The sequence below is a fragment of the Myotis nattereri genome (genome assembly GCF_964212035.1).
Source record: "Myotis nattereri genome assembly, chromosome: 10".
NCBI lineage: Eukaryota > Metazoa > Chordata > Mammalia > Chiroptera > Vespertilionidae > Myotis > Myotis nattereri.
Genome location: NC_138085.1, coordinates 69697548 through 69712161, shown reverse-complemented (window position 1 = coordinate 69712161; position 14614 = coordinate 69697548). Strand labels below are relative to the sequence as shown.

General features: G+C 50.9%; 1 protein-coding gene across 1 annotated transcript in view; it reads right to left on the bottom strand.

Annotated features, from left to right (window-relative positions):
- The window catches only part of GALNT14 (polypeptide N-acetylgalactosaminyltransferase 14), a 187150-nt gene that overhangs the window by 57802 nt on the left and 114734 nt on the right, over window positions 1-14614 (bottom strand). Inside the window, exon 2 of the mRNA XM_081100654.1 lies at window positions 9491-9660. Within this exon, the coding sequence (XP_080956780.1) occupies window positions 9491-9660 (170 nt within the window). The remainder of the gene's footprint in view (window positions 1-9490; window positions 9661-14614) is intronic.

Sequence of the window (14614 nt, the reverse complement as noted above, 5' to 3'; positions counted from 1 at the left end):
AAGCCAGGGGCTCTCTAGAGCCCCGGGGGAAACGGTAGCCGAGCATGGCAGTGCCCTGGGTTTTAAAGGGGAAAGCCCGCCTGTGCCAACTCCTTATTCCAAGTGAAAACTGTGGGCAGGTCACCAGTTTGCGGCAGGCTGCCCTCCACGTGATGTGCCAAGTCCAGGAGCAAACAGCTCTGCTGTTCTGTGCTTAATAGATCCTGGGGCCTTCAGATAAGCAGAGACCGCGCCACACCAGCTTACATTTGTATCTTAAGCCGCCAGGGGGTCTGCTGACCTCTGCCGAGTGGCAGGCACAAGGGTGCCGGGGAGGCTGCGGGAGGAGTGGACACGGCGGCAGCGACGAAGGGCAGCTCTAATGGTTTGGCAGGTCCTCGTGTCCCGTGGGGGCAGGGAGGTGTGTGAAGGGAAATATTAAGCCAGGGGGAGGGGGAGGGGAGCTGAGCTGAGCTGGGGGAGTCACGCATCTGGAAATAGCCTCCAATCGGATTCAGCTCCTAAGTCAGTTCGCACACGTCCTCCTGGGCAGAGGTATTTTCAGCCAGCGGAGAGCTGGAAGTGACCTTAATAACCATCTCGGAGCTGCTTCTCTCTTCTTACAGGAGGAAAGGGGCAGCAGATTGCTGAAGGGTCTGGCGATATCCTAGACAGAACGCAAGTCTTCCCAGGTTCAGCCTAGTCCCACCCCCCCACCCCCACCCCCACCCCCCCTTTATCACACTGCTGAGACACAGGACAAAACAATCAGAAGAGAAAACAGACTAAAAGGCTTCCGGCCTGGTTCATAAGAGCCCCTCTCCGGAAAACCCCAAATGAGCATTCACAGTAGATTAGAGATATACATTGTAATATGCTCACCCAAAGGAGTACTATGCAGCAACAATGCCTTCTCCTCCCCCGAGCACTCCAGCCACCCTGGAGTCCCATAGCGCTAAAGACAACATCCCAGAATGCAGAGTGCAAACCCAGCCTCTCCGCCGCCGCCTTCCCCTGGCATTACCGGCCCTGAGCACCCGGGCATGGGCTGAGTTCCAAGGCTAACTTAAGGGAACAGTCTCCGCCGGGGTGACCCACCCACCCGGCTGGGCATTTGCTCACTTGGGAAATATAAGCTCCATGAAAACACGCGTGTGGAGTGCTTCTCTCCTGATAAATCCCTAATAGCCTTATACTCCCTAATTTTCAGGATGCATTTTTCATGGGAATTATTTAATTCCAAATCAGCTTTCCATCCTGGGCAATGAATTTACTTCTCTATCTCTTTCCACACCTTTCCGTTGCCTCTTTCCTCAGGCCATGTGTCATAAAGGAGGCAAACCCAGGGAGGAGGAAGGGACATCTGCCCCCAGAACTAAGGCCGTTTAGTAGCTTTCAAAGGCACAGGTTCTCCTTGGGTTACCCGCCCGTTAGAACTTGGCCTTGGTGACGGAACACCAGAAACGATAATTGACAAAAGCTAATTGATATATGTTGTATCTGTGCCTCCAAGCAAAGCTAAAAGCTACAATAGATGTGTCAAACTACCTCACTGGGAAACTCAGAATCTTCATGCATCATCTCTTCTCCTTGTCCCACAAGCACAAGCCACACACACACACACACACACACACACACTCAGTGAACTTGGACATAACAGGAGTTTTATGCTTATGATAGAATAATATACAGGTGTCCCCAAAACATGTATACACATTTTAATAGCTGAGAGCTCAACTGATGTTTCCTTCTTTTTAGTCAAAGCTTTGGAACAAAGGAAATGCACCCTCGAATGCTACTGGAAACTTGAAAACACAGTTGAAGTTGTACGCTGCCTTTATAATTATTCAAAGTGTCCCAAAAAATGTACACACACTTTAACAGCTGATAACTAACTTAATTTTAACTCCTTTTCAGGTTTAACTAATTTGAAATGATGGGTGAAGCCAGACTAAGCTTTGGGGGGAAAAATTTATCTTATTGTGTTACTAGACCAAGCATGTCAAATTCGCGGCCTGCGAACCGCATGCCTCCTTTATTGTGTTAGCCTGTGAGTTTGATATGCTTGCACTAGACTGTTTTTATGGGGATACGTAAAATGTGAAGTTTATGGTACAAAACCAGCCAGAGTTGATGAACTGAAGGTACACAAATATCAAACAAAATGATTCTTGATGTTTGCGATTCCATTGCTTCGAGTTATCAGCAGTGCCTGGACCAGAATGGTCATCAGTTTGAAAAGAGGCTTTGACCAAAAAAAATTATTCATTTCTGTAGATTCTTTTAAATTTTGGAAATGAACTGTATGACTTTATAATCAAATGAATACTGACTTTATAATCATTCAAAGTATGTATAAATTATTTTTGGTGGGGGGGACACTAAAATACCTAGAATCTGAAAACTTGATTTTGAGTTTTAGCCAAGCACTGACTAGCTGTGTTGGCCTTGGTCAAGTCCCTTAACCTCTCTGATCCTGAATCTCCTTATCTAGGCATGTGGTTAATCTGCTAGTAGTCTTGCTCTTTTGCCCAAGTCTCCACTGCCAGTGCTAGTGCTCAATCCTGAAACCCAACACTTAGTTTGGGGGTGGCGGACAGACCCCTTTTCTAGGTCCCCACCAGCTCCTTTTCCTTCCGGACCAATTCTTGCTTCTCATCCCTTCCACCTCACCTTACAACAACCTCCCCAGTGTAAGACCCAATACCTCCTCCTTGAGGATGCAGCCAAGATCCCACATTAATCTCCACCTCTAGGGTGAGCACTCAGTTCAAGCCAAGCTGGTACTGTGTTGTTGCCCACCGTCTCTTGGGGTTGGGGGTACATCACTGCTGCCTGGCACACTTCTGCTCAGTCCTACCTTTGTCCCCATGCCCTGGCAGGAGCTCCCAGAATGTGGTGCTGGCAGGAGTGTGTTGCTCAGGGCATCTCTTGGAGTTGTCATTGAAAGGAGTTAAAGCAGAATTAGGTAGATAGGGTAAGGGGTAGAAGAAGTATGAATTGTAGAACCAGCTAAAACAAAAAAAATGTGTTTTACAAGAAACAGGATGGCAGAAAAACAGGTTGGATAGCAGAATAACGGGGTGTTCTGAAACTAGGATGTTTTTCTTGCAAGTGCGAAACAAAATGTTGCAAAGAGGCCAGGAACCAATCAGAGAACGACACAGATAGACAAAGAGCGGGCCTTTAGCAGCTATAAGGGGAAGAGCAGAATGCGTTGGGGCAGCCCATTTAAATCCCCCTCCTGAGCTGGTAGCCTGTGTTTGTTTGCAATAAACCCCTGCTTCTTTGAATGCATCTGGTCTTCGGCTTCATTCTTCGATTCCATGAGACATAGCCCCAGGAAGAATTCTTGCTCACCAGTTCCGGTATCATCATGATGATGAGGCAATGACAGTACGAACGTCAAAGCATTCCGATGTTTACGGAATTAACTCTAAGCTCCTTACCCTGAATTCAAGACTTTGCCATAACATGACCCCAAGTTTCCCCTACATCATCCCACAATCCAAGGCATTTCTCTCACTAGTCCCCGAGCTCCTGGGGAGTGGGGAGCAATTCCTAGCATAGAGCTTGCCATGTGGTTAGTGCTCAATAAATGTGTTGAGCGAATGAATGAGCACATCAATAGGAAAATGAATGAATGAATGAATGAGGTTTGTACAGATGAATTCTCAGCAGGTTTTCTTGACTGGTCCCCTTTCAAAGGCTGAGCTGCCTCTCGGGGAAATTTGTCTAAAACTCACAGAGCAGGTAGTGGCGGGAGGGGCGGTCAGTAGAGACCCAGGGTACTGGGAGTGAGAGAATCCTGGCCCAGAGGTACCTCCTATCTCAGCCTCTGTGGTCTTCCTTTCCTTCTTTCTTTTTAAATATATTATTAATTTCAGAGAGGAAGGGAGAGGGAGAGAGAGAAACATCAATGATGAAAGAGTATCGATTGGCTGTCCCCTGCCCACCCCCTACTGGGAATTAAGCCCACAACCTAGGTATGTGCCCTTGACCAGAATGGAACCAGGACCCTTCAGTCCGCAGGCCGACGCTCTATCCACTGAGCCAAACCAGCTAGGGCCTCTGTGGTCTTTCTTGCCCCCACCCTGGTGAGGACCCAATCCAAGGCCCTGATGGTGCTCAAACAGCTGCCCGGGGCGGCAGACAGGGTTCTCCAGGATGTTCAGAAACTCTTTCCGCTGCCCCCTCCCAAAGCTCCCCAAAAGGCTGAGGTGCTCTGGGGTGAAGTGCACTCAGAGCCGCTGCCAACAGGCTCACAAACTCCTGTATTGAGAAACGGTGCACAGGAGGGGCCAGGATGCAGCAGATGGGAGCTCCTTTGCAAAAGCTAAGTGTCCACGATGGGTTTCCCCCCTCCCTCCCCTCCCCGCCACCTTGATGTGGCATCACCAACTCTGTGCTGAGCTGGTGGAGCAGCCTTGACTCCGAGGGAATATGAACATTTTTTATCCTTAGCTGTTCCAGCCGTAAAGATTTTTATCCTATTATGGCTAAGTGACGAGTACAAGGAAAGAAATGATGATGATCTTTGGCAGCCATTCCAACCGAGTAAATACAAGGAGGGAGGAATGCGAGCCCAGGCTGGGCCACCGCTCCTTCATTGCCCAGGATGAAAAGGAGCAAAGGAAAAATGTCCTCCCAGTGAGATGTACTGAAGTGTGGAATTTTCCCTCTAGGCAAGCAATAGGCATCCCGCTGTCTGAACCGTTTAGCACGGCACTGGGCTGGGCAAAGGCCGGGAGAATGTACTGAGGGAAACAGGCACAGCAGCCGGGCCAGGAGGAGGTGACTTTGTGGGGCTTCCCAGCTTCAACTCCTTCCAGCAATGGTCCTGGGCTCAGTCCACCCTGCTACCTGCTCCCCTGCAATCAAAGCAACCCCGTAATAAGTATTGCTGGGCGACAGCAAAAATATACATTTGCTTCATCAAAATATTTCCTCCCTCCTAGAGAGGTGTGCCCCATTGCAGGGCCTCTTGGCTGCCAGATGTCTTATGTGCTACTTGGATGATGGCAGATCCAGCTGTTGTCACCAGGATGGCAGGGGTGGGGGGAGGGCAAGACATCAAAGAGTGTTTGTTGGGTCAGTTAATGATTTATAGACAGCAGGACTCCCCTGTGACATCTTCTCAGACCCACCCCAGCTAGATGCTGCCTCTCCCTTACATTGTAAGTTATTTAGGGCATACCACCCCCTCTCCTGGACATAGGTGGTCACAACTTATTCCTCCTTGTGGCCCCACAGGACCCAGGCAGTGTCCTGGAAGTTAAAGCTTTCATCGGTGTTAACAGAATTGTGGGCCTTAGAGGGGGAATTCAGGGTTAGGATGTCCTGAGTCAGGCTGGGAGAGCAGTGTGTGTGTATATGTGTAAATATCTAGGTGGGAAAGACCAACCATGGGAAGGTGAACTGATCTACAATTGTGTGGTGACTTACTGAATGATGAGGCTTCGAATCCAACTAGAGATGAGAAGACACAGCCAGGAGAGGAACAGGTACATGTGGAAGGCCATTGCTGGTTACCGCATCCCCACTCCTCTCACAGGGCCTGAATTGGGAAGAGGGGGATACCCAGACACACCAAACTTGTGTCTAAAGGCCGATGACACCAGGTCGCAATTTTAGGTGCAAATGTCAAACATTATAGAAGGGGTGCGGTGGGTGAGGGGAGGTCGTTAACCCCAAAGGGGGAATGAATAGGGGATCCAATGGAAACTATGCACGCTTTCCAAACCACCCTGTGTGCGGGCTCACTCACCGCCCACCCCGCGTTCCCCTTAAGCCCTGGGATAGTGGAATCTGATGGCTGCCCCAGTCTTATCTTCTCCTACCCCTCTCCCCCATTATACCAAACTGACTCCCTCCAAAGTACCGTGGGCTCCAGGGGCAAAGGCCCAAGGAAAATGTGGCAAGTCTGCCCTTCTCCATACAAGGAAACTCGGCCTCTCTGGGGCTTCTCCTAACACATGACATCACACCATGGCTTGCTTGCAGGGGTTCCACTCTGCAATGCACTAGGCTTTTCGATCAGCACGGCCGCCTGCTGGGTGAAAAGCTGCCCCGCATATACCTCCTTCTCCCCGTCCTCCCTCCACCTGCTGCCTCTTGGATCCCCAGGCAGTTCACCCAGCGCCTGCCCTCTCGGCAGCCCTGTTCTAATGCTCAGCTAATAGTTCTGTTCCAGGCGCTGTCCAAACGCGTCCTATAAATCAGAATCCAATTACTGTGGTGAGAAAATTGGAAGTAAGCTTAATAAGCTCAGACCCCTCCCACAGGCTGTGTCTTCCCTCTTCTCTTTTCAGTAATGAGAACGTTTTCAGGGAAAAAGCCTTTTCCCTTTAACTGATTCTGTTCTCCAGATCCCTCATCTGAATACCCCGAGGATGGATGGATAAGAGGAAGAGGCGTCTTTTAGCTCCTCTCTCCTCTTTGCACAGACGGCAGATGGGAGGGGGAAGTAAATTATCTTTCCACTCTTAGTACTCTCCCTTTCATTATTGGTTCAACAACATTTATTGAATTCTTATCACACACCAGGCACTGAGGATGTTATCAAATATCACTCCCCCTAGAGGGCAATTGGTGTCATAACTAGTAGAACCTTAGAGGCAAGGCATGATGGGAATGGAAAAGAGGGCCAGTGGGAGGAAAGCCTGTGCCAATGGGGTTGGGTCCCACAAAGGAGCCAGGAGTCCAGTGTGGACCAACGGCCATCTGTCCAGGAGTGGCCCCACAGTAGGAGCTTCTTGGTGAAGGTGACGTCAGCTGCCTGGAGGATGGCTACGTAGAGAGTCTGTGGTTGAAGGGACTGGGAGAAGGGGGAGAAGAAGGAAGGAACCAGAGAAGCCGAAGGTCAGCACATGGCCTGAGACGGAGGGCCTGTCACCTGGATGGAGGAAGAGGGTTGCAGCATGTGAGGAGGTTGGTGGTCTTATTCCAGGGCCTTTACTTTCTACTCAAACCCCGAGTCTTCCAGCTGAACAAGTCCACCCATAGACTTCATCTGACCCACAAAAACAAGAATAAGCTGATGCCCTGTGGTTTTCAAACGTGAGCAGGCATCAGAATAATAACCTGTCGTGCTTGTCAAGATATAGGTTGCTAGTCTGCACCCCCAGGGTTTCTGATTCTGTAGTTCTGGGAACTAGTTGCATTTCTAACTAGTTCCCAAGTGATGCCAGTTGCTGTTGGGCTGCTAGTTTGTGGAACCAACTTTGAGAATTGTTGTTCTGAGTCCTTGCTATTCAAAGTGTGCTCCAAGGACCGGTGGCATCAGCGTTGCCAGGAAGCTTGTTAGAAATGCAGACCCCAGGCCCTACCCCAGATCTGCCGAATCAGAGATAAACAACATCCTCACATGATTTGTTAGCTTGCCTATTTAAGTGTGAGAAATACCTACCTGGAGCAGCAGTTCTTAACCCTGATTCGTTAGAATCACCTGGGGAGCTTAGACAAGAGACGTTAGCTGGTCCAAGTCTGGGTATCAGCATTTTTAAAAAGCTGCCCTGTGGTTCTTCTAAGGAGGCTGGATTGAAAACTGCTGAGGCTCATGCTCATGTCCACACTCCATGCCCATATGATGGGGTTGACTCCACTGCTCCTATTTCTCTAGCATTGAACTCAACCTTGAAACTCTCTTCGGTCCCTCCCAGCCCACCACCACTCTGGACAACTTGGTGATCTTCCTAGTGCGCCTCCCTGATACCTGGGGTTTGGGTGCATCTCTTGCCCCAAACTGAGCATCTTCAGTTTTCTCAGGAGAGCCCTCCCCTTCCATTCCAGGCCCTGCAGTGTCAGCTTGCTCATACCCTGTAATACTAACTACAATGGAAATGTTTTGACTATTTACTATGGAGTAAGTAAGTACTTTACATGTATTTTATTTGATCCTTACAAAAATCGCAGTAGGTGGGTATCATTCATTGTTCTTTTTATCCCTATTTTTCAAAAGTGGAAGTTGCAATCCAAAGACGCCAGGCATTGGTGCCTTCCCTGAGTTAAGTCCACGGCACAGCTATGGCTGGAAACAGGGTGATCTGATCCCAGAGTCTGCGCCCTTCACCCCTGGGCTGTACTGCCTTCTGCTTGGTTCTGCCTTCGGGCATCAAAGCAGGGTGAAGTCAGTACAGAGCGGGAGGCTGGGCCCATGGAAGGATTCTGGACTTAGCTGGTGACTTCAGCCTCAGGGACACAGGTTCCCTGGGAGGCAAGGGTCGGAAGTGGGAGACCCTATATTTAGGTCACCCCACAATGGGGCCCATTTGAGGGAAGAACACCAGGCTTTACTGGCAGTCTCTGGAACTTCCAACCCCACACAAGTGATGTGGGCACAATCCGCCCTTTACCACTCAGCCTGGAGATGGCTGATCCAATTGGTGGCCTCTCACAGTGCTAGCCTGGGGCCTTGCACACAGTAGGTGCTCAATACCCCTGCCATGGCTGCCTAGTCCCAGGTGCTTGCCCTTAGTCCCAATCCCCTGTCCTCTCCCCTTCCTGCTTTCCGATTAGGATCCATAAATCTGAAATGCTCTGAGTTACTCAAGCCCAGCTCCCACAGGGCAAGGTGAGTGTCCCGAGGATGACGTATGGCTCGTACACTTTCCCTTTTTGTCTTCCCAAAGGGTGTCTGGATTTCATCTAAAACCTCTCTCCTCCTCTTGCTGTGATCCCAGCAGATCACACTACTGAACAGACAGAACTCACTGGGTTTAGTTGCAGAGCCCAGGATTGGACCAGGGGAACTTAGATCTGTGGGGACAGACTCAGTTCTTCAAACCCCATGGACACCTGGCCTTTGCAAAATTCTCTCATTTCTGCTTCTCAGGTCATAGAATAGGTGAATGCAGAAATTCATCCTGCTCGGGGTCTCCTGCGTGCCTGCCTACTCAGGGAATCCCCAAAACCTGCCTGCCGCAGGGGAGAGCATTCAGGGGCACGTTCCCCACGGCTCTCACCCAGAGGCCCCAGCTTCTTTTCTGGCCAGGAGATGTCTCTTTGCCCCTCTGGGCTTGGCACCTGGACTCTGGACAGGAGAGACACCACCAGACTGGGACCCAGTGGGGCTTCTCAGCATTCTGTCTCCTTCCTCTCCCCCGTTCTTCTATCTGTAATCTCTGCTCAGGGAAATCAATAGCCTGATATTCAAATAAAATTCTATCGGACACCAAGGACCAGGATCTAGGGGATTTTAGAAGACTCTGACTTTACGAAGCTTTCAGGCCAGCAGCAGGGGATGTTCTAGGTAGAGTCCATCCCCTGGGTCTCTGTTTGCAAGGGACTTCCAGTCCCTGCTGCCGGGGAAAGGGGCCTGCCACCCTCTCACAACAATGAGCAGCACAGACCGTGTGAATTACCACATCATATGTATACCCTCCAGCAACCAACTGGCAACAAATGGTTTGCCTGCCCCAGTACCTGGCACCGGGCACTGCACAAAGTGAGCCTGCTGTTGATGTGTCTTCACCACAGGGAGGGGGGGAGAGTGACAGAGAAGGAGGAATACCTCAGGTGGCGAGTATCCGGGATGGCCCGGTTGCTGGAGATCCGCTCGCTCTCCCGCTGGTTGAAAGCATGCAGCTTATAGGGATCGTCACCCACGCGCCACTTTTTGGCATTGAGATACCGCCGCTCGTCGAACTGGTCCCACAGGTCATCCCAGTCAGCATCCAAAATCTGTGTGACATGAACGGGAAGTCTGTGAGAACGGCTCCCGGCCCTCTACCAGCCCCTCCGTCTGTCAGTGCCCAACCGCGGAGACCAGGCTTGTTCGGGGAAGGGTTAGCTCAGAGATGAGGCCAGAGGTAGGAGGTTGATAAAACGATCAGCAGCGAAAGTAAACAGAAGGACCCCAAGGTCAGTGACCGTTTTCTGAGCACTATACACCGGGTGCTGCACTGGGACTGTTACTCACATGGTCTTGTGTGTTTCTCATAGAGGTTCTGTGAGATGGATATTGCTCACATTCCCGTTATGCAGGCAAGGAGACAGCCTCACCTGGCTAAGTATCTTGCTCAATATCCCACAATTAGGAAATGACCTTTAGTATCCGGACTCCAGAGACCACCTCTCCAGGGTAATTTGAGAACACATGACTGAAACTCCTAGCCCAGGAGATGGCACATAGTAGGTCCACAGTGACTGTCATTCCCATAGGAAGGCGGTGACGACAAGTAGGCAATCCATGTAACGGTGGGCTACTGCCCTGGTCGGTGTAGTTCAGTGGTTAGAATGTCAGCCCATACACAAAAGGGAATCAAGCAGTCGATTCCAGGTCAAGGGCACGTACCTAGGTTACAGGTTAGATTCCCTGGTCCCATTTGGGGCTCATGTAGGAGGCAATCAATCGACATGTCTCACATCGATATTTCTCTCTCTCTCTCTTTCTCTCTCTCTCTCTCTCTCTCCTCTCTCTCTCTCTCTCTCTCTTTCTCTCCCCTTCCTCCCTCCCTTCCAGTCTCTCTAAAAAGCAATGGAAAAAATATATCCTTGGGTGAGGATTAAAAATAATAATTAATTAATTAATTAATTAATAATAGAATGGTGTGCTACCCACTGGACAGACACCCTATGTGTCCCTTTCTTCCCCCAACCCAGGAATCTGTGATTATTTATTTTTTTGGTTAATCCTCCTGGAAGATATTTTTTCTATTGATTTTTAGAGAGTGTGGAAGGGAGTGAGGGATAGAGGAGGAGAAGCAGAAGGTGGGAGAAGGAGGAGGAGGAGGAGGAGGAAGAAAGAGAGAAACATCAGTACAAGAGGATTTTAAAAGGAGAGAGACACATCAATTAATTGCCTCCCATGTGCACTCTGACTGGGGCCGGGGATTGAACCTGCAAACCAGGTATGTGCCCTTGACTGGGAATTAAACCCACGACCCTTCAGTGCACGGGCCGATGTTCTAACCACTGAGAAACACTGGCCAGGGCTGTGATTATTTTTAAGAAGCATCAATGGGGGAGCAAGTCATAACCCTCACCATAGGGGGAGACAGCACTTTAGAAGGCAGAAGGTGGTTCCCTTAGTCATGACCTCATTTCATCCTCCCCCAAACCTCTGCACTGAGTCGGGAACCAAGGTTTCCAAAAAGGTGACTGGCTTGTCTGAGGTCGCCCAGATGGAGACTGGCAGAGCCCACAGCTAGCTCATTCTCCCATGCCCTCCAGTGCATTTGCATAGCAGAGGAGGAGAGATCTGCCCCACCCACACCAGCTCCGCAGCCAACAGAGCCTTTCTGCAAAGCCAGCAGGAGGTGTGGGCTTCAGGGCCTCGGAAGCTGCATGTCAACCACTAGCTCTGTCACCCCGAGGTGATAGCCCATCGATATCCAACCAAGCTCAGATCTTTCAGGCACATCAAAGTCAAAAGAATGCTGAGTCTCTGGGGAGAACCCATTGACCAGGGTCTGAACTGGAATCTAGGGGGGCAGGAGGAGCACTGGGGCCCTGGGTCTGGCATCGTACCTAGGATGAGATGCTCATTTAGGTGCTACAGAGCCTAGCTGCTGTGCAAGTATCCAAAGCTGCCCAGGTACCGCCCATTCCACACCGACCAGGATGCTCTTCTTCACTGGGGGAACCTGACAGGAGGCCCAGAGCAGGTGCACAGACCGCAGTGCAGGCGCCTGGCCCACACGTGGCAGGTGAGGGGCCGCTTGCCAGTGTGCACATGTACCTCGGGCGCCACTCGATCTTATCTGGTAATTGATCTCTCTTTCTCTCGTTATCTCCTTTTCAAACAGCATTCTCCTGCTAATAGCACAAAATGAAGCTTTAGAAATCAGTGATTTTTATCCAATAATTGAATTTATTAATGTCTTGTGATACTGTTGCTACAGAGGAGAAACTGGGGCGTGTGTGTGAAACTCCCGAGCCTGTGCTGTGCAATGTCACAGCCTGACAGCTGTCACCTGTGCTTGGAACTTCACCGCAGGGCGTTCCGACCTCCCAGTTTCCAGTCATGGACCACGGGGCCCTGAACCGCCTCCTGCTGGCTCATCTCTGATGTAATTCACTGCCATTCTCTCATATGCTGCAAGGCCCCACCGTGCTCTGTGCTCCGAGGGGCAATGAGAGATGGGAGGCCCCTGCCCTCGAGGGGGTTGCTGGGTTGCAGACATGCACGAAGACACCCCTAAAGCCTCTACCAGGCATGAGCAAATGGGAAGGGCTTTCTGGAAGAAGTGTCAAGTGAGTTAGAGCTGGAAGGCTGGGCAGGAATTTTACTCTGTGTAAGGGGAGGCGGGGAGGGAAATACGTGTGCAGTAAAAATCCAGATACAAGGCAGGGAGGCCTGGAGGAGGAAAATCTGCTCAGGGAATGGCAGCTCAGGAATGGGGAGGCCAGAGCGGGACGGCAAAGAGCAGGAGTGAAAGAAAACTCCAGAACTCGGCCTGTCTGAAGCAGGTCAGGGGAAAATGTCTCCGGCCACATGTGGGATGGAGTGGGGGGAAGGGAGCTACCGCAGGAGGCCAACTGGGAGGTGACCTCAGTTAACTCACCTGGTGGGAAGGGCAGCCTGAAGGGGGGCCCTGCTGGGGCCCAGATGGATGGTCCAGCGAGAGTAGCAGGTGGAGAGGACAGGCAGCCAACCTCTTGGCCTCATCCCCTGCTCTCTGTTCCCACTAGACCAGGCCCAGGGCCAAGAGGGCATGAGGCTGGGTGATCTGCTCAGCCTGGCAATCGCCACCCTCGGGCTGTTAAGCCTCCTTGGCAGGATCTGCCTCCTTGGAGATGCTGCCATGAGAACTCAGTGGGGTTCTGGCCCCTAGAGAGCCTAGAGCCAGAGCCGCAGCCAAGCTGGCAAGAGAGATGACCTGAGCAGTCAGGACTAAGCTATCCTGGGGGCGGGGGGGGGGGGGGCTGCTCCCTCAAATGGTCACATGTACAGAGCTGGGCCACACTCTTCTGCTCAGAGATCCACTGACTGGGGGGAGGGGGCGGGGGGGACGCGCTGCAGGGACAGCTTCCTATCACGATATCTGGACATAGTAAATAATGGTGAACCTGTGTTTAAAATTAAACCACTACCACTTGAATGGCAATTTCTGTTTTTGTTTTTTAATATATTTTTATTGATTTCATAGAAAAGGGAGAGGGAGAGGGAGAGAGAAACATCAATGATGAGAGAGAATCACTGATCAGCTGCCTCCTGCATGTCCCACACTGCGGACTGAGCCCACAACCCAGGCATATGCCCTCACTGGGAATCGAACCGTGACCTTCTGGTTAATAGGTCAATGCTCAACCACTGAGCCACGCCGGCCAGGCAGCAATTTCTGTTTTACAAGCAGCTTGCACAACTGTCACAGAATCCGCACACAAGCCCATTTGTGCAGGGAGGGACTGGCTTTAGAAGTTTGGTGGCTTGCCCAAGCTTGATAGCTAGTGAGTGGAGGGACAGCTGATGGAATCCTCCCGAGAGCATCCCAGGGCCATGGTCTGCTCTGTCTTCTCATGGACAGAAACGAGGGGCATCTTCTCTGCTGAGGGTGAGTGGGCAGAGAACGCCCCACCCCCCGAGGGTCAGTTGGGGTCATGCCCACAGAAAAGGCCAGCCACTCTCTTCTTGCTTGCCCCCCAAATAGACTTGCTGTGGGCCTCCTGGGACTTCTGAAGGGGCACTGACTCCCCAGGGACTTCCAGGACAGTGTGGGGTTGGCTTCCAAGCTCCACAGGTCAAGGCCCCATGACCAGCATCTGAGGGAGCAGAGAGAGTGCAGTACATTGTAGCCACTTGCTTCCTGTCTCACGGGACCATCCAGGAAAGCACGGGACCATCCAGGAAAGCACTGGAACGGCACTTACCCCTTCACAAACCTTCCCAGCGTGAGAAGGGATCCTCCTCTGGGAAATGAGCACACACTCCCGCCCCAGCACTGTGCCCGCTCCGGGGCGGCCCTCACCACCAGCCATGCCCCGGAGCAAGCCCCCACTTAGCTTTCTAACCATAATTTATTCATTCTAGTGTTGGGGGAGGGGGACTTGCCAGACAATAAGTAGATGCCACAAATGGAAAACAACCCTTTAAATAGAAAATATCTGATGAAGTCAGCCAAACCCCTGGCCAAGATCACAGCTTAAACAACTTGGCACCCAAAACAAAAGCTCAGAAGCACATCTGTTAGGTTCCTTCATTTCTTTGCTCCCACCATGCTTTCAAGAGAAATCTCAACTCCCCTTTCCTCCCCCCTTTCCTGGCCTGTTTTCTCTCACTCTGGTTTCAAGCTGATATTTGGCTCAGGACACATGGGTGTAAGGCTGCCCTTCTGTTCGGTTTTGAAGTGCCTCCATTTCCCACTACTTCCATTCCCTCCCCTCCCCCCTTTCTCCAGCTGGGTACTACCAGTTCTCCCGTATTGTCCCAATTCTCTCCCTTGGCATCTTTAAAACAAGAACATCTCTATCTATTCATAAGGCTTCGGTCCTATACTGACCTGTGGGGATCCTGAATAAAACTTCTCAAACTTGCCCAATAATAAAACAGCTCACACCTAGGGGTTCCTATCACGTGTCACAAATATTTACATTTAATCCCCACCATCACAGATGTCGATAGCACCATCCCCATTTTATAAATGGGGAGAACTGAGGCACAGAGAGACAGAGTAACTTGCCCAGTGTCACCGAG